The 19,400-nt window shown below is 36.0% G+C and overlaps 1 protein-coding gene across 6 annotated transcripts in view; it reads left to right on the top strand.

The window, feature by feature from the left end:
- Nucleotides 1-19,400, top strand: part of APLF (aprataxin and PNKP like factor) — a 110,160-nt gene that overhangs the window by 64,559 nt on the left and 26,201 nt on the right. For 2 of the 6 annotated variants that reach the window (XR_016395420.1, XM_022597206.3), the window contains exon 9: nt 12,365-12,411. Coding sequence is in view for 5 of the 6 variants with exons in the window: in XM_022597206.3 (XP_022452914.2) it covers nt 12,365-12,411 (47 nt within the window). In the remaining variant the exon portion in view is untranslated. The other 4 variants (XM_089923073.1, XM_089923076.1, XM_089923074.1 and 1 more) reach the window with 4 other exon arrangements.

Raw genomic sequence — 19,400 nt, 5'->3', positions numbered from 1 at the left:
CAATACTATGATACCATTATTAAATAAATCTTTAATATCTCAATATTCTGTCAGATATCCCAGCTCCCTTACAGTCTCATAATATTTTTTTTTCCTTTTGTATCTTTGCATCCAGATCCAGTTAAGGTCCATGTATGACAAAAAGTGGCCATGTTTCTTAAGTTATTTAATCAATAGGTTCCTCTTTGTTTTTTCCCTTGCAATATATTTGTGTAAGAAAGCTGACCATTTGTACTGAGGAGTATCCCTTAGTCTGTATTTTGCTGATTGCATTACCAAATTGTCATTCATTATGTTCCCTTGTATTTCCTCATAATTGATTGTTAGAAGCTAGTTATGTGTTTGTTACAGATCTCTTACTTCTAGTAGTACTTTGTCTCTGAAACACTACCTGAGTTAGAGATTTCACTCTGCCTTTTTGAAGATTCAGATTCAGAACTTAAGTCTCTCAGACCTCCCAGGAACTCAGCAAATATTTCTTGGGAAAAATCAGCCTTGTGTTTGGGGTTCCTTTAGTTTCTAGACTGTTGTGACAACACCATGAGATCATGATAAGCTGTACTAATTTCTCTTTCCTAAGATAGTGTGCCTCCACTTGGTCCAGATCTTATCCTTAGCCCACACTAAGAATTGTCAAAGGCTTCTGCGGAAGAAAGAAGCCAGCTACTGTCAGCTCACCTAGGAAGGACTTTTTCCTCTTTGGAATTTTAGATAATATAAAATTCTCGTTGCTCCCACAATTCTCTCATAAATATATTTTTAACCATTTATCAAGGGTTTTTTTTCTAGTTGTTAAAACAAGAGTATCGGTCTGCCGTGATGTCCTGCACCCTTTTCAGAAGCAAAATACAAATATGCCTATTCTCGAGGAGAATAAAAACAAAATGCAAAGCCTTGCTAAGAATAATGATGTCAAAAATTGCTGCCATTATTTCGTCAGTCTCTTTAAATGGGGGCAGAGTAGGGAGTAGTCAAGAGAAATTACTCAAAGGCCAGTGACTCACATGTACTAGTAGAAACTTTCATATCTATATCTAAATATATTTATATGTATGTATATTGTATTTTTCTTTTTCATCTGTTGAGCTGCTTGGTGTCATTGTTTCCACTTGAAGATAAAATCGTAAGATTTTTTTCTCCCTCATTAATTTTAATTACAGTTTAGAGAGACTCTTGGAGAATGTTAGATATGATTGCTTACTCTGACTACTGCTTTACAAATAAGGGAATGGAAACAAAGAAAGATTGAGTTGCCTAAGACTCCAAAGCTAGTGAGCTCAAAACCAAGTGTCCTCTCTCCTCCAGTCCAGCATTTCTCTGTGTTGTGGCCTGATTCCACCATTGTTAGCGCTTCTAAAGTATTGATAGTGCTTGTCTTTTTAGGTACATAGCAAAATAATAGTTTGGAGTTAAAAAAAAAAAAACAGACCCAGATAAAGTACCTTAAAGAAATCGTGAATTTTTCAAATCAACAAGATACTAGAAACTAGATTGTAGAAGCATGATATATATTTATATATCCTTTCTTGTCACATTATCATTTTTAGTTAGGCAAAAAACACATCTAGTACATTTATGTTGTATCATTTCTATAACTAAATTGATATAATGTTATGAGCTATTTTTTCTTTAACAATATTGATTTGCAAGAATAAATTATTTTTTTAGCCATATACTGTTTAGTGCTGTTAAAAAATGATTTAAAGAAGACAGTTTGGGTGATACAAATTAACTTTAACACTTTATGAAACAGTCTCCATTTGGAGAAGTGCAACATGGGGCAGAAGACAGGAAGTTTTTATAGGATGAAGAATAAAGAACAAGGAAGAGAAAAATAGAAAATGTCTGATTGGCTGGGGCCCCATAGTCAACCTTGTTTGGGGTGAGAAGGAACAAAGAAATAAGTATAGAGCCGAGAATTGGTTTGGCCTGTGGGGATTGGCTGACTGGATACACGGTGTCTCTGGTCAAGCAGAGCATTTACAGGGACCTGAAAGTTATCTTAAGTTTCAGTTTGCTGACATGGCACCCTAGGCAGGAGTGGCTCCATCTTGGTCCTAGATGTTTGTTTCAGTAGCGCTAGAATATAAGCCTACTGTATCAGAATGATAAAATGTTCTAAATTAGCTTGCTTAAAAGCAAGTTTTTAGGTAAATGCATGTCAGGTTTTTCCTGTAGCCATAGAAGAAAAGTATTGAAGCCTCAAGGATCATAAAATAACCCACGAAATCACCCAGAAATTAATATATTTAGAAAAGTAAAGATATATATGTTTTAAAAGTAAAGTTGTGATAAGCCTGTATTCCATGATGGTTGACACATTTGGAAGAGAGATGAAATTCATGGGCTAAAACATCTTTGTTTGCTTTTTATCTTTAAAAATTTGCCTTCACAAAACAGGATAAGAATTATTCTCAAGTAAAAACAAGTATTCTCTCAAGTGAAATACTAGGTTGGCTTTTGTTTGCTTCCCAATCTTACCTTCTAATCCCTTGAACGTGTCCAAGTCAGTTTCTCGTTTTGATAAATCTAGGTGATCTCAAATGTTGTATAATACATTAAATAATCTTAGTCTTATACTGTATCAGCTAGTACAGCTTATCATGATCTCATGGTGTTGTCACAACAGTCTAGAAACTAAAGGAACCCCAAACACAAGGCTGATTTTTCCCAAGAAATATTTGCTGGGTTCCTGGGAGGTCTGAGAGACTTAAGTTCTGAATCTGAATCTATAGTAAAATAAAGATTCCCATAGCCCATATAATATAGGAGGTTGATGTTGAAAAAAGGATCTTTAATTATTAAATTTTATTTCTTCTAAAACTACAGGCATTATTAATATTTTCTCTGACATTATACTTTTAAAACTCTAACAAAGTTAAATCAACTTGAAAAATGATAATTTGAAAGAACTAGTTGTTATCATTTTCAGTATCTCACTCATTTAACCAGTTTTCTTCCCTTTGCGCTATACACTGCAGCCTGTCAGAAGACTCGTTCTGTTTAATGCATTTGATTAGCTTAAGGTACTTGTCTAAATTAGAACATTAGATACTTAATGTCCAGGATAATCCAGTGATTGCTGTGCTTGCCTCTGACCCACCTCCTCTGGTGCATAATAGGATTTTATTCAGTGCATTACTCCTGTTCTTATTTGTTAAATTAAGCACTAAACTTAAAATATATATACACTAAAATAAACAGAATCCATCTTCAACCAGCTTAGTGTAAAAATGTCAAGTCAAACACGTATATTGTCTTAGATTTACAAAACCTTAGGCAGGCATGTATTATACAAATGAAAGTGTTGTTGCCTTCATGTTTTCTAGAAGCCAATGCCCCATTTTTTTTTAATATTAATTATAATACCTTCTAAGAGGGATGACATAAGGAAGTGTATCAGTCATCAACTATAAGTGCTCTCATTGTAGTGAATCTGCAATATGATCTGTATAGTGTGAAAAAACATAAGTGTTTTTGCCACAAGCATAATTCGTTGATATTAAAATTACTATCTCTTTTTATTTGTTGATCCAGATTTATAGCTATGATCTAGTCTTTTCCTATTTTCTCTTTTATTTTCAAAGTGTTCCAAGTTATTGCAGTATTATCTTAATTGATCCTGTATGCAAATGTACACCTTAAACTACAAGATACTGATCTTTAGAAGCTGCTTAATTAAAAAAATAGGAATGTGTGTGTTTAGTGTAAATTCATATTATATTATTTGAGGCAAAATAAATAGGTTTTAATAGGGAAACTCTAATTGCCTCGTAGTTGAGATTCCCAGAATCAGTCATGTGAGGCTGTCGATTATTTTATTTGCAGTTAAGAATAATCAAAGTTGATCGCATTTTTATAGGATCTGCATATATAGGAAGTAACCTGTCATCACTTGCCACGCTTACGGTTCTTTAATCCTATGTAAGAATACAGTCTTAGAAGAAAGTATCTTAAAGTAAATGTTAATCACTGGCTGCACAGTTTTACCTGAGACTTGGCTATAAATTTTTGTTTAACTTCATTTAGAAATAGCAGTAACAGCAACAAAAAAGAAGTAGCAGTAACAGCATTGCTACTTGACATGTAATGTGTCATATAGCCTTGACAAAATGTGCTGGAGTGTCTTCTGTGGTTTTGTTTTTCTTTCTCCTTTATTTGAATATACATTCCCTTTCATATTAATGTTTGTTTTTCTTTGTTATATTTAGTGTTAATTGCACATGTATACAAATTTTCAGAGCTCTCTTGGCAGAGATAGTAAATTGTAATGATTTTCAATTAGCAGATTGACTACTTTCTCTTATTTTATGCTGGCTTACTCTTTCAGTATTTGATAAAGACCTTATTTGTTAATTTTCCTTTTTCTCCTAAATTTGAGACTTAGATATTTGAAAACATAGGATTCATGTTTTTGCTTTAGGTTTTAAAATAAGTGTTGAATTTCAGAAGTGCAAGATAAATTATTTTGGAATGAAAACATATAGTATGATCATTTATTCATTGAGTGAATGTTGAGCATCTAACGTACTAGTCAGTTTTATAGAAGTTGATGTAAAACAGTACTTTAGGTTCATTTTAAAATTTTGAGTGGTAGGTTTGGTATTAAGTTATCAACTTTTCAGAAGTAAACAAAAATAAAAATTATTCTGTTCTTGTTACTGCCTAGTTAATCTTCAGGTAGCTCTTTATGATGGAGAGAGAATGGGTTTTGAAATCAGCAGACTTAGGTTCTAGTTATGGTTATGCCAATTCTGTAGCAAAACTTTCAATGTCGTTTGATTTTCCTAGGCTTCAGTTCCTCATGAAAACAAGAAGGTTGGATCATTTGTGCTCTGGGGGCCTCCATTCAATAGTGGGGAAATCTAGAACAGAGAGAAATATAGTCATATTCATAAAGTCAGATCAGTTACATTCATGGCTACTCTTCCTTAGCCGCCTTTGCTGTCTCCTTTTTCCCACCTGTAATTATTGCTGAGCCTCAGGGTTCAGTTCTTTGATCCTTTCCCTTCTCTGTTCTGTTTATTCCCTAGGTGAGCTAATTCAGGGTAATGGCTTCAGACTCAAATGTTTAAATGCCTGCACTTGGCTGTAAAATAGGTCAAACTTATATCAGAAACAGACCTCTTGATTTTGGTCATGAAAACAACTCTTTCCCAAGTGTTCTCCACCTTTCTAAATGACTTCACCATTCACATAGTGTTTAGGCCCCAAACCAAGACATGCCCTTGATTCTTCTCTTTTCTTCACATCACGCATTCAATCCATCAGCAGTTCTTGCCATTTCAACCTTTAAATACATTAAGAACCTGACCATTTCCTACTTCCTCTACTTCAGTCGTCTTAGTCATAACCACCGTCATCTCTGACCTGGTGTACCGCAGTAGCTTCTTAACCGATATCCTTGTTTCTTTTCTTGCCCCTTAATAGTTCATTTTCCACACAGCAACCAGAGCAGTTCTCTAAAAATAAGTCATATCATGTTGATTTCTTACTCAGAATCATCCGATAGCCTCCCACAAAACTCTTTCCCATGGCTTACAAGTTCTTCTCTGACTTCATTCAGGACTTCTTTTCCTTCTCCCTCATTCTCCTTGAGCTATACAAATCTTTGTTTTTCCAAATACCCTACGGCCATGGCAAATTTGAAGACATTTTTTATTTTCTCTTACTGAGTGTTCTTCCTTCAGATATGTATTTGTTATTCATGTGTCTATATCATTAACACCAGAAATGCTTTCGAAAATGTATATTTTAAAATATAACAGCTCATAAAAACCTGGTGTAGTTATGGGTGTATGCGTCTATCTTTAGAACCCAAACATTTAAAAAAAGTCCAAAAACAGGATTTTGAGGCCTGCTGAGTTACAGAAAATGCTATTTGTGGAAAAGGTTGATGTAAATCTTTTATGAATGAATTCTAAGTATTTCCATTCGTTATTAGGAAAAAGTCCTGGGTGGAATTTTGCATTGTCCTTGAAAGTTATTTCAGATGTTCATATGTCCCCAAAGAGCTGTACAGTATTGCCACTTAGCCTTAACCCAGGGTTATATGAAAAAGACTTTCTGCTTTATTATTAATAACTGATTTTTAAAAATAGGATATGCATGGGCAAATGTTATAAAATATTCTATAAATATGTGAAATGCAATTGGGGAAATATTCAACAATAATAATTATATGTATTATTGAAGGAAAAATTCAGCTTTCTAGTGTTAGTTGGCAGTTACTTTTACTGGCATATAGAATTTTTAGACATTGTTGGCTATCTTTTTTTTTTTTTTTTTTTAATTTATTTATGGCTGTGTTGGGTCTTCGTTTCTGCACGCAGGCTTTCTCTAGTTGCGGCGAGCGGGGGCCGCTCTCCATCGTGGTGCGCAGGCCTCTCACTGTCGGGGCCTCTCTTGTTGCAGAGCACAAGCTCCAGACGTGCAGGCTCAGTAGTTGTGGCTCACGGGCCTAGTTGCTCCGCAGCATGTGGGATCTTCCCAGACCAGGGCTCGAACCCGTGTCCCCTGCATCGGCAGGCAGATTCTCAACCACTGCGCCACCAGGGAAGCCCTGTTGGCTATCTTAAAGTAAAATTGATTTCTGTTTCTATAAAAATAGTCGACACCTGTAAAATGCTTAATGGCCTACAAATGTTTATGCACATCACTTCATTTAATGCTTCAAACAACGCTGTGTGAGGTAGGCAGTATTTTCCCTGCTTTACAGATGAGGAAGTGGAGACTTGGTCACAGGACTTGCCCTGAATCACATAACCAGTAAACTGCAGTTTGAATTCAGACTCGGTTCTTCTGATCTCGAAACCTGAACCCCTCCCACAACATAATGCTGGTGATCTAAAGTTTAACAAGCCAGATGAGAACTGGTCCAAGTCACAGTGGCATCTGCCTCTTAAGCGTTTGTGAGGGACACACTCTGTGTTCCTGTTAACTGGAGTGATTGATTGACTAGAGCTAAGTGTCCTGTGATGCTGAGCAGTCAGTATCTCAGGAACCTGATTGCAGTGGTGTCTGCTTAATATGGTTGTCGGATTTTCATTGTTTCCTGGGGAAGTAATATGAATTGTTAATGGCAGGAAATTCTAACATATTTCAGTCCTAGGTTTGTGTAAAAAGCTTCCGTGAGCACTTTGATTATTAACTTTGTAGGTGTGAATGCAGAGCAATTTCAGCACATTGACATTCTTTTCAGCCTAATGAGAATAGGCATTCTTTGGCTTATATCCAACAGAAAAACTGCCTTTCAAAGGATAGACTTCTGAAAACATCACGATCCATGGATTACAATTTCCAAAAAAAAAAAAAAAAAATTAACATGAATGTAAGAAAACTCATCAGTCTAGAAGTTATTAGAAATCGTGTTTTGTACCAGCCAATGAGAATTTTATTGCAAATGTTTTTTTTTTAAAAGATTGGCATTTTTATTTTATTTATTTATTTATTTGGCTCCGTTGGGTCTTCTTTGCTGTGCGCGGGCTTTCTCTAGTTGCGGGGCCTACTACTTAATTGATCCTGTATGATCCTTATTGATCTCTAGTTGCGGGGCCTACTCTAGGAACGGGGCCTACTACTCTTCATTGTGGTGCGCGGGCTTCTCATTGCGGCAGCTTCTCTTGTTGTGGAGCACAGGCTCTAGAGCGAAGGCTCAGTAGTTGTGGCATGTGGGCTCTAGAGCGCTGGCTCGGTAGTTATAGTACACGGGCCTAGTTGCTCTGCGGCATGTGGGATCTTCCCGGACCAGGGATCGAACCTGTGTCCCTTGCATTGGCAGGTGGATTCTTAACCACTGCGCCACCAAGGAAGTCCCACAAATGATTCTTTCAAGCTCTTTTCGACAGTCATTTTCTTAAGAAATAATAGTATAGGTAGCAAAAACAAGGGCCTTTTTTCCTCTTAAATAGGAAAATAGAAAATATTTCATCATTTTGGAAACTCATGTAAAGCTCAATTTACAAAAAACCTCTTTTTGAAGGAAAAGAGTTGATTATATTGTAGTAGGTAGATAATTTATGAAAAATATAGTTGCATGCCACCTTGTAAGAGGTACTCTTGTAAGTGCTATAAAAGATATTTAAAAATGTAAGAAAAACCCATGACCTCCAGCAGCTCATTTGACAGATGATGAGATAATACACACACACACACACACACACACACACACACACATTTGTGTTGAAAATTTAGATGACAGTATAAGAAATTATGTGATAAGTACCAAATGGTGGATATGGACAAGATGTTCTGGAGATATTTCCCAGTAATTATCAGAGTTGTTTTCCTGCGCAAGGTACTTAGACAAGCAGTGTAGAGTTAGAAGAATATTCTTGGCAAAAAGGCTGTGAGCAGTATGGAGATTCCTTAAAAAACTAAAAATAGAACTACTATACGACCCAGCAGTCCCACTACTGAGCATATACCCTGAGAAAACCATAATTCAAAAAGAGTCATGCACCACAATGTTCATTGCAGCTCTATTTACAATAGCCAGGACATGGAAGCAACCTAAGTGTCCATCAACAGATGAATGGATAAAGAAGATGTGGCACATATATACAATGGAATATTACTCAGCCATAAAAAGAAACGGAATTGAGTTATTTGTAGAGAGGTGGATGGACCTAGAGTCTGTCATGCAGAGTGCAGTAAGTCAGAAAGAGAAAAACAAATACCGTATGCTAACACATATGTATGGAATCTAAAAAAAAAAGGCCAGGAAGAACCTAGGGGCAAGATGGCAATAAAGACACAGACCTACTAGAGAATTGAGGACTTGAGGACACGGGGAGGGGAAAGGGTAAGCTGGCTGGGACAAAGTGAGAGAGTGGCATGGACATATATACACTACCAAATGTAAAAGATAGCTAGTGGGAAGCAGCCACATAGCGCAAGGAGATCAGCTTGGTGCTTTGTGACCACCTAGAGGGGTGGGATAGGGAGAGTGAGAGGGAGGGAGAAGCGAGAGGGAAGAGATATGGGGATATTTGTATATGTATAACTGATTCACTTTGTTATAAAGCAGAAACTAACACACCATTGTAAAGCAATTATACTCCAATAAAGATGTTAAAAAAAAAAAAAAGGCTGTGAGCAAGTGCCTATCAATGGCAAAAAATCAAAAACTTTTTTCCCCCGACGTAGGAATGAAGGATTGGGCTGCAAATAAAGGTGGAGGGACCTTGAAGGAGAGGATAATTTAACATTCAGAATACTTAACTTCTTTACATTTAAATTGCTATGTAAACAAAACATGCCTAAAATTTGTTTTTGAGTATGTGCTTTTGCACATAAATGTGATGATACATTTTTGTTTCTGCTTTGGCTCATTTTCATATTGAAGTCTATCTATTCTGTGAGTTATAGCATCAAGAAAGAATAAAGTATTTTTGAAAATACCCCAAAACAGGAAACTTTTGAACCTGTCCCAGAGGATATTTTTTCTTCATTTTCAATGAATTAACTAGCAGAATCTCTATTGATATTAATTAATTAATACTTTTGTTTTAAATGGGAAGTTTGATCTCTAAGTTAAATGTGGAAAAGTACCAACTCAGCTAGTTTCTTCTGGTCTACATTGCAGTCTTAACACCTGCCTTTTAATGAAAATAGCAAGTTCTCCTAGGAAAGGATGGAAACTATTAGCAGAACCTCAGAGAAACAGCTTTTTCCCCTCTAAGGCAGATGAGAATCTGCACATGGAGCTGAAATTTTCTGAGCACAGAATTTCATAACACATATTTCTGCTCTTCCTTTTTGCAATATACCAGGGTAAACTTTTTTCCCTATTCGTTTATTCTGAAATGGCTTGCCTTTTCCTAGGTAGTGTGTGAGGTTAGATAATGTAAATGGAGTATGTGAGTGCAACTGTGTATGTGTTCCAAGATGACGGGGAACCTTACCTTCTGCAACTTTGGGATTGAACCATTACCTCCATCCCCACTGTGGTTTCTTTTTTTTTTTTTAATTGGGGTATAGTTGTTTTACAATGTTGTGTTAGTTTCTACTGTACAGTGAAGTAGAGTTCCCTGTGCTATACAGCATGTTCTCAATGGTTATCTATTTTATACATATTAATACATATATGTCAATCCTGATACTGTGTCTTCATTTGGCCTTTTAAAAAAGTTACTCTTCCTTTCAGTCTTGCTAGCCTGACAGTGGATGTCCACAGTCTTTTAACTGGTGTTTGGTACACAAACTTGTACTTGTCTCCATTAACTCACTTAGTTTCATTTCTATACTTTTTTTTTTTTTTTTTGCTGTACGCGGGCCTCTTGCTGTTGTGGCTTCTCCCGTTGCGGAGCACAGGCTCAGGATGCGCAGGCTCAGTGGCCATGGCTCACGGGCCCAGCCGCTCTGCGGCATGTGGGATCTTCCCGGACCGGGGCACGAACCCGCATCCCCTGCATCGGCAGGCGGACTCTCAACCACTGCGCCACCAGGGAAGCCCTCTATACTTGTTTTTAAAGTCTGACATTTAGTTACTTGAGAGTTTCTAAAGCAGCTTTTGAAGGAGGCTCCAGTAGCAAACAATTAAGACCATATTGAGCTTTTCAATAATCCTGCTCTGTTAAGGGCAAAACAGGAAAAGGTTAGGACTTCTGGGTACCTGAAGCAAACATGTATTAAAAGGAAGGAGGAAAAAGCCTTTAAATCTCAAATGACTGTAGATAGATAGATAATAATAATAATGAGGCATTTGTGTAGAATGTTAACACTTGAAGAATCTTGATGAAGATATATGGAATTTCTGTGTACTAATCTTGCCACTTTTCAGTAGTTTGACATTTTTTCAAAATAAAAACTTACTAGTATATTTTACCACAATAAAAAAAAAAGATTTTAAAATGGTTACCAAAAACAATCTCAAAGGATCAGCAATTTTATCCAGATTATTGATGAAAATACCTTTGGTATTAATGTCCCCCGTTTTTCTGTTCTACCTCCCCTGATGTCCAACATTAATTGTACTTTAATAAAGACTGAATTAAACAAGTTAATTACCTGTGCCAGCATGTTCAGTAAGGAAAGATCTTCCCACGAAGCATCATGGCAGCTTTGTTCATTTGCAGCTCCCTTCATCACGTTTAAGTTAACCAGTTTATTTCTTTCAACTTTGAAGTTTCTTTTCCATCAAAAGGTCAAATTTGGGTTAATTACCCCAAACACACAATCTTTTGGTGAATCTTTTTTCCAGTTTTCAAAACTATTGAGTTATGACCCCAGTTAATTGTGTGGTTGCACTCTCGTACTGTGTTTAATGCTCATATCGTAGGAGAAGTTACCCCAAAAGAAGAGATATTAGAGATAGAAGAAACGTCGCTGACACCTGACACAGAGCTTGGCATGTAATAAGTGGCCCATGCCTATTACTTGGACCACTGATGAATGAATCAATGGCTAAGATTAATTACTTACCCCCTACTGCGCCCTTAAACTGAGGACTTATTGTGTATTACTCCTGAATCCTCACAACAGCTTCATGTGAACTGTATACCTCAGCACATGTCTACTGTCCGCGCTCCCCGGCTCTCCTTTGTCAGTCCCCTAAGAGAAAGGTACCCACCAAGTGGATCATGATAAACCAGTTGCTGCTTTGGGGTTCTGCTGCCTGGGTAGTTTTGTACTTTGTGGAGAATGTGTTGTATACACAGTGTACCCAAACATTTGTTTAATGAAATGATAGAAGCGATCATCAATATATATAATCAAAAGTAGATATTCAAACAGTAGTTTCTGTTTGACTTTGAGATATGTTATTATAAATTTCTCGATGCAAACTGACTTTCTTGTTTTCTCATAACAGTTGATTGGTATTCTTTGGAGAGACATGACTTACATGCTTTTGTCTTTGGATTCTAGAAGAGCCTTAGAAGTATCCTTTTAGATATTACACACACACACACAATTTGATATTTTGTGTTATATACTTTATATACTAATTTACCTCATATCTTTATATATGTGATATGTGGCATTGACAGTTTAGAAATACAGTATATTGTATTATATTTTATTTGTCTCATACTGCTTTTCTGTAGGATGTCAGTCATGAGGGCAGCACTTTATCTGGTTCATCACTCTGTCTTTGCATCTAGAAGTATGCCTGGCATGGAGTAGACACTCAGTAAATGTAATTAAAAAGCAAATGCTTTGTACAGCATGGTGACTATAGTTAACAGCAACAACAATAACAAAGCAAATGCTTTTCAGTAAGAGGTTTACTGCTAATTTTATTCATAGGTTAGTGAGTGCTCTAGTTTAATTTAAACAGTCCTATTCCTTTTCAGTGATTGTCAAACTAGACCTTATATTTGCTTTCTTTCTTTTTTTTTCCCTTTTTTTTTTTTTTTTTAAGGAAGAATCCCCAGCACAAGATAGAATATAGACATAGTACATTTCCAGGTAAGTAATTTTCCTTCAGGAAACTCCAAATGAAACCTTCAAATGGATTCTCCTGTTAAACCTAGATACAGTTTCCAGTTATTGTGAATTTTTAAAATCTCTGCTTCTGTGAATTTGTTGAATTGCTGATTTTAATAATTTTCTTAGATTTAATAACTGATGAGTTTTTATATAGCAGATGTTTTCTACAATCATTGTCCAACAGTATATATTTGCCTTGGTATCTGTTATGATTCTTTTGTTTGCAGGTACCTTAAAACAAAATCTCAAACTGGCCTGAACGAGAAAGAGATCATATTGTCTTCTATAACTGAAAAGTCCAGAAGCAAGGCTAGATTGGACAAGATTTGTTGCTTTGGCTCATTAATAATGTCAATAATGTCACCAACACCCAATTTCCTTCCATCATCCTGTCTTTAGAGGGGTGATTTTTATCCTAAGACTGGCTCCTCTCCCCACCAAGGAACTGTATGCATCCTTATTCAACTGGCTAAACTCCATTTAACATGGTAAACTCCCCATGTTTATATGTAAGGAGAGAGAGAGAACAACTTTGACTCTTGCTATTCCTAGGAAAAATCATAAAATTAACTTTTTTTAAACTGGCTTAGGTTACATTCTTATTCTTGAATTAATCAGTGTGACCACTGATTAGTTTGTTCCATGCTTGGAACCAAGGCAGAGTCCCTTTCTTTAGAACCACAGAGATCCCCAGTAGAAGCTAGTTTGGGGGAAGGAGAAGGGGAGATAGACACCAGAGATGCAACTATCGAATGACCGTCATTCCTGTTTACATCAGTCTGTTTTACCTTCTGTTTCCCCTGCTTCTGAACTCTAATATTTTTTCCCGTTAACAAATTCTGGCTTCTTCGTATCATTTATATAATGCAGAGGCCAATTCAGCATCCAGTATTTCTGCCCACAGAGTGAGAGAATAAAATGTACTATCCAGGCTATGCCCAGTTGCCTTTGTATATGTATAAACACAGCCAACTTGTAACCAAGTGATAAAAATAATTAATTTCACCACAAGGGAATTCTATTTGCTATTTCTTATTGAAACACACTTCAGTGCTTTAATACTGCGGATACAGGTTTAATCACTTTATCTGAGCTAATATGGTACGGAGTTTATATGTTATCCTTTTCTTTATTGGGGCTGTATCTCAAGCTATAGCTTTTATGGTTGTTAAATTAACTTTCCTTTGAACAATAATGTAATAATATTTGATTAAAACTCTATTTTATTGACAGATTTCAGCACTGCCCCATGAAAGAGCACTTGACACATTTGTATATCTTTACAGAACTAGGAACCATTTTCCTAAAAGCGACAATATGCATCATATGGCATAGTTAAAAGTATCTGAATTTTCTTTGAAAAATCTCTTTGAATTATCATTGAAGTGTCTTCTGAATGAAGAACGTATTTTTAGAACAATTAACTTTTCTTAAAAAAACGTGTTTATTTTGTTGGAAAGACAGTTGTGGTGTTTTTTTTAAGTATGATATTTTAATGTAACAGTTTAGCCTTATATATTTAATGTACTTTCAAGAGTTGTTATGTGGCAATATAGTCAGAATATCTCTTCCTACTCTAAAAACCTATAAATTAAGGTGTCTGGGGTATTTAAAATATTAAATGTTGAGGTCTCATATTTCTTAATTTAGAGATATCTAAAATAAAATGCTAGCATACTTGTTTTTCTTATTTCCCAAATATTTAAAGTTTAACATTACCCAAGATCTTAATCTGATTTATGTAACACTCATTCACTCATTTATTCATTTATTATGTGTCTTCCAAGTGAGCAGAGTTACAGAGATACATGAGAACCAGCTCTGGCTCTACATGCTTGGGGTGAGATGCTCTAAAATCTTGGAGGAAAGGGATGGAGCACTTTTTGCCAGGGTTTATCAGGGTGGACTTGATAAGGGAATTTTAAGTTGGTCTTTACAATGGTAGGATTTCAATTATCTTTGTTTCTTAGCTTTGCGTGGGTGGGTATAGGACATCCCAGACAAAGTGAATAATAGATGAGTCAAGGACATTGAGTAGAAAATGGAAAGTTGTGTTTGGAGTTAGAAGGTGGATCAGTTTAACTGACAGGGAGAGTCTCTATAGTTACTGTGAATGATACTAAAGGGGTGTATTGAAGTCAGATTATAGAAGCTCTTGAAAGCTAGACCAAAGAGGTATTGTGCACTGACAAACAATGGTGAGCCAGTATTTTACCCCTGATGACGAGCAGTCTGAATTAGAGTAGGGGAAGCCTTCTGGAGATTAGTTAGGTAGTTGAATAAAGGACCAGAACTAGGCTACCATGAGAGTAGGAAGATAGGATTGGATACAAGTGAGATTTTGAACTAAGAGTCAATAGGATTTGCCAACTGATTGGTTGTGGTGCGGGGGGTGGGATGAGGTAAAGGAAATAGGAATGACTGAAAATTAAAGTACAGATTATCAGGAGGCTGGAGATGATAATATAGATCAGGAGGAAGAACTAGGTAGTTTGTGGGGTTTTTTTTTTTTTAACACATGTTAAATTTGAGGTGGGGGTATCATAAATACATAATAAAACAGTAAAAGTTAATATAGACCCATATACTATATACCAAATACTGTAGAATTTTATAATACAGAATAACTACATGAAATCCTTATTTAATTTCTGATTTGTAGCACTCCTAAAACACTTCAGTTTGTAAAGTTCTTCCACACATGTAACAGTTTATGCAGTGTATTCCAATTTTTGTAGGTTTGACTGCTGTCATCTGTTAAGCTTCTTGTATATCTAATTGGTTTAAAATTTCACTAACTTTCCACACTTTTGCATAGTGCTGCAGTTTTAGCACAACATATTGAATACAAGAGTAATTAATGCCAGGAAAATTTTATTTTAAACTTTCTTAGCTACCTTGCTTGTTGACAGCATTTGAAAGAAATTGTCGTCAGCATTTTATTACCTGATTATTGGAGTCATTCTTTCTGGCTTTGATTATTATGTGATAGTCATGATTCTAGGTGAACAGTACCATTCATGACTCAAAATTTAGAATGTCCTACTGATAGCTATTTTCATATTTCACTAGTTCTGCAGTTGTATGCACACATGTGCTCATGTAGACTTTTTTCTTTTCAGAAGTAGAAATTAAAAGATCTAGAAAGAAAGCTATTAAGGAAGGTTGGTGAAACTTAAATGAGATTCTGTAAACTGCTGCTCACTGTGAAGAAACCTGAGAGATTTTGGAACATATAAAAGGCTAATGCAATGGTGTTTTAAAAAAGAAATAAACTTAACGTATAATAAAGTGGATCAGACCTGCACAAACTGCTTTCCCAAAGTTAAAAATATGAATACCCAACTAGTAGCTTGGTCTTTAGTAGTAAAATGAGGCATTTAAAAATGTTTATTCTTATAGTATGTAGTAAGCTTTCATCTTTAGAGATGCTGGGCTAAAGTATTTTTTCACTTAAATGAAAATTAATATCCTAACTAGTCCTAAGATATACTGGAAAAGAAAGGAAAATAAAACCTGAAGAATTATTGATGTTAAGCTGTAATGAGACATCTGTCTTATTATTGCCTATTACCAGAAAACTGGAGAAAATCAGCAATTTGGAAAGATTGTAAAAATCTTCCAGCATGTATGTGACACAGTATACTCTTCAGTAGCTCTGCAGACTTGGTTCTTGGGATAAGACTTTGATGGTGAAATTTTAAATTGTACAGGAAATATTGGATACAAACTTCAGAGTTGTCATTCTGTTATTATAAATTCCTCTGCATAAGTAGAAAAGTCAGAAATTACCATATCCTAATACCAAATAGTTAATAGCATGTTGTTTCAAATATGTTAAAGAGTTTGTTACTTTTTCTAGAGGTTGTTATTTTTCATTATTATGGTAGAACAGTGTTACCCATCAGTTTTTTTTAAAAAGTGACAGCTTATTTCTCTTGTGCTGCTTTCAAGTAGTCAAGCTGTCAGCCTGTCTCTGCATTTCATATTCCTGTAGAGAAAATGAAAATTCCTGTTTTGTCCTTAAAATTAGAACTTTGGAGTTGGAAAGGATCTTTGAGGTCATTTAATCAACATCCTTTGATTCACAGATAAAAAGATAAATTCCATTAAATCCCTCGTTCATTGTCATGGGCTTCATGACGCAGATCTTTATACTTCTACCCTCCTAGTCTCTTTTTCTTAAACCATGCTATTTTTTAAAGAGACTTCTTGTTGGGTGAGGGGAATGGAACACCACATAAAAACAGCAAAAACTAGCAGCTAGAAACTTAAAAGTGACTTATGTGAAGATAGAGGAAAAATTATTCCTTCCAAGCTCACCTTGATTTGGAAGAAACAAGCTCACTTCTGATTTCTTAGACATGCTCAACAGTTATATTTCAAATAAGGTAGCTGCAGTGTAAGAAAATGCTAAATGTAGGCTCTTATTTTTTCAAAAGCGGTATTACGCTATTTAATTCTATGGAAATCTATTGGAAGTCACAACTACAAAAAATAAAACTACAAAAATTATTTTTTGCTATTGATTAAAAATATTAAACAGTTACTACTCCCTCTCCTATTAGTTTTGTACTTCAATAAGCTTTTCACTAACCGTGGTGTCCTGTGTACAGTTTTGGGGTCTGGGCTTGGGATCTTCTATGATGTGACTCCCATGACTGAGTTGTCTGATTTTCTAACCAACAAGCTTCCTTGTGTGAGAGACTTTCTTTGAAATTTTTGTGTAGCAAACAGGAGGGTTTATATGAACTTTACTGGCTTCATCACTTTAAATCCAGATATTCAGATACCATGCTTCAGCTTGCTCAGAAAATACTTGCATGGGTGTTTTTTCTTGGTTTCTCTGAATTCCCTTTGCATAAAAACTTATTAATTGTTATGGTAAAGACAGGTATTTTATTCCTAGGTTAGGTGCTAGTCATATTTATTTCAGTACCATGCCTCCTGAGATTATTCCCACGATTCAGGAAATCATGAAATAATTCAGATCAACAGGTGCGCTGATTCAGAGCATTTTCCAAGTAAGGAAAGTTTCGTTATCTCTATGGCCCAGTTACACTGAAAGGCAGAAACTTATTTCTCTAAAAATACCTTCAGCACTTAAAAACAAACAAACCCTCCCACCTAGGTGGCATTTGTATTGTGGAATATTTAAAGTCACTACTACAGAATTTGCTACAAGAGGGCCCATTTATTAAGATTCCACAAAGATGTCAGCATTCAAAATCCTGAAATGTCGACCTGGGACCACTAACAAAGGACACAGAGCTGAGTTCCGGCACTGACTTGCCCTCCTCATGACTTTGGCTCTTCAGGTGCTTTCACTTAAAGCACAAAGTACCCGTTCTGGAATTTGACTACCAGCTACACTGAGTTCTGTTACCTATGGTTTTTTCAGATTCTGAACCTCCTGTTAAAAGAACATAAATGTGATGTTTACGTAAACATCAAGTGTAATGATGATTTGATAGAGAAAAACAAATTTTTGATGAAACAAGTGTAAGTCTTCTGATTAATACATCCTTATTGCTTGAACAGATGAGCCTACCCAGTAAGTTGCTAAAGATTTCCAGCGTTCATTGAGGCTTAAAGCTCCTTCGATTAGCAGGGTTTAAATAAAAGTCTTTAATGCAATACATTGTGTTAACAGGCAGGCTCGTGATTAAAAGTGTAGATTGAAATAAGAAGGGTTTCTGTAAACTAAAGGTGTTCAGCAGTTGATTCACAAATGGTTCATTTGTTCATTCATATATTTAACAAATATATGTATATAAAGTACCTTATACGTGCTAGGCACTGTTGTAGGAGCTGAGGATACAATAGAGATGAAGCCTTGCTTTTGTAGTATTTCACAAAAGTGGACAGTGCACATGTTAACAATTATATGATGTCATGTAGTGATAATTGCTAAGAAGAAAAATAAAGCTTTGTAAGAGGACAGAATGGCAAGGGTGTGCATGGGGGTGGGGGGCAGGTCCCATTTCAGATAGAACAGTAAAAGAAAGACTCTGTTAATTTGACATCAGAGCAGAGGGCTGAAGGAGAGAGCAAGCAGGTGATTCTCTGTGGGAGGAGTATGCCAGGCAATGGGAATGGTGCTTCAAAAGCCCTGGAGATGATCCTGCTTGGACTATTCAAGGAGCAACGAAGAGAGGGTAGGATTGGAATGAAGTGTAAGTGAAGAATGGTAGATGAGATCAGAAAAGCCAGAAGTGAGCCAGTTTTGTAGGGTCTTGGAGGCCAAGAGCTACAAATGAGGACTTCAGATCTTATTTAGAGTGAGATAAAAAGCTATAGGAAGGTTTTCTGGCTTCTTTGTGGAGAACAGATAAGAGTGGAAGTAGGGAACCCAGTTAGGAGGATATTGGATTAGACCAGGAAGAAAATGGTGGTATAGGGACCAGGGTATTGGAGTGATGTGAGAAGTGGTGGATGTATTTTGACAGTACAGCCAGTAGGATCTTTTGACATATTAAATATTACAGAGGATATTCAAGGGTGACTCCAAGGTTTCTTGCCAAAGCAGCTGGAAGGTTAGAAAGTTGGAGGAGTCATACATTCAGGATTGATAAGAGAATGACCAGATTTGGGTGAAGTACCTCAAGAGTTTTGTTCTGGAAATGTTGGGTTTCAGATTTCTGTTAGTCACCAAGTAGAGATAATACATAGGCAGTGAGATAAATGAGTCTGGAATTTAGGCAATGGTCAGAGCTTAAGGTATAACAAATTCGGGAATGTAGGATATATAACTAGGTGAAATCATCTAAGGAGTATGTTAGAGAAGAGATCCCAACCTGAAATTTGGGCACTCCAAAATTTAGTGGTTGGAAAGATGAGGAGGATACAGCAAAGGAAATGGAGAAGGAACAGCCAATAAAGTAGGAGAACCTGACGTTGTTTCAGCTTTATATATATTTTTCTTATAAATCTGCTAAGATAATTTCAGAATTTGAAAGGAAGCTCTT

This window comes from Delphinapterus leucas, chromosome 13 (genome assembly GCF_059928025.1).
Source record: "Delphinapterus leucas isolate spDelLeu-1000000601 "Yukka" chromosome 13, BTC_Dleu_Yukka2, whole genome shotgun sequence".
Classification (NCBI taxonomy): Eukaryota; Metazoa; Chordata; class Mammalia; order Artiodactyla; family Monodontidae; genus Delphinapterus; species Delphinapterus leucas.
The sequence above is the reverse complement of the archived record's forward strand: the minus strand, read 5'-3'. Positions and strand labels throughout refer to the sequence as shown.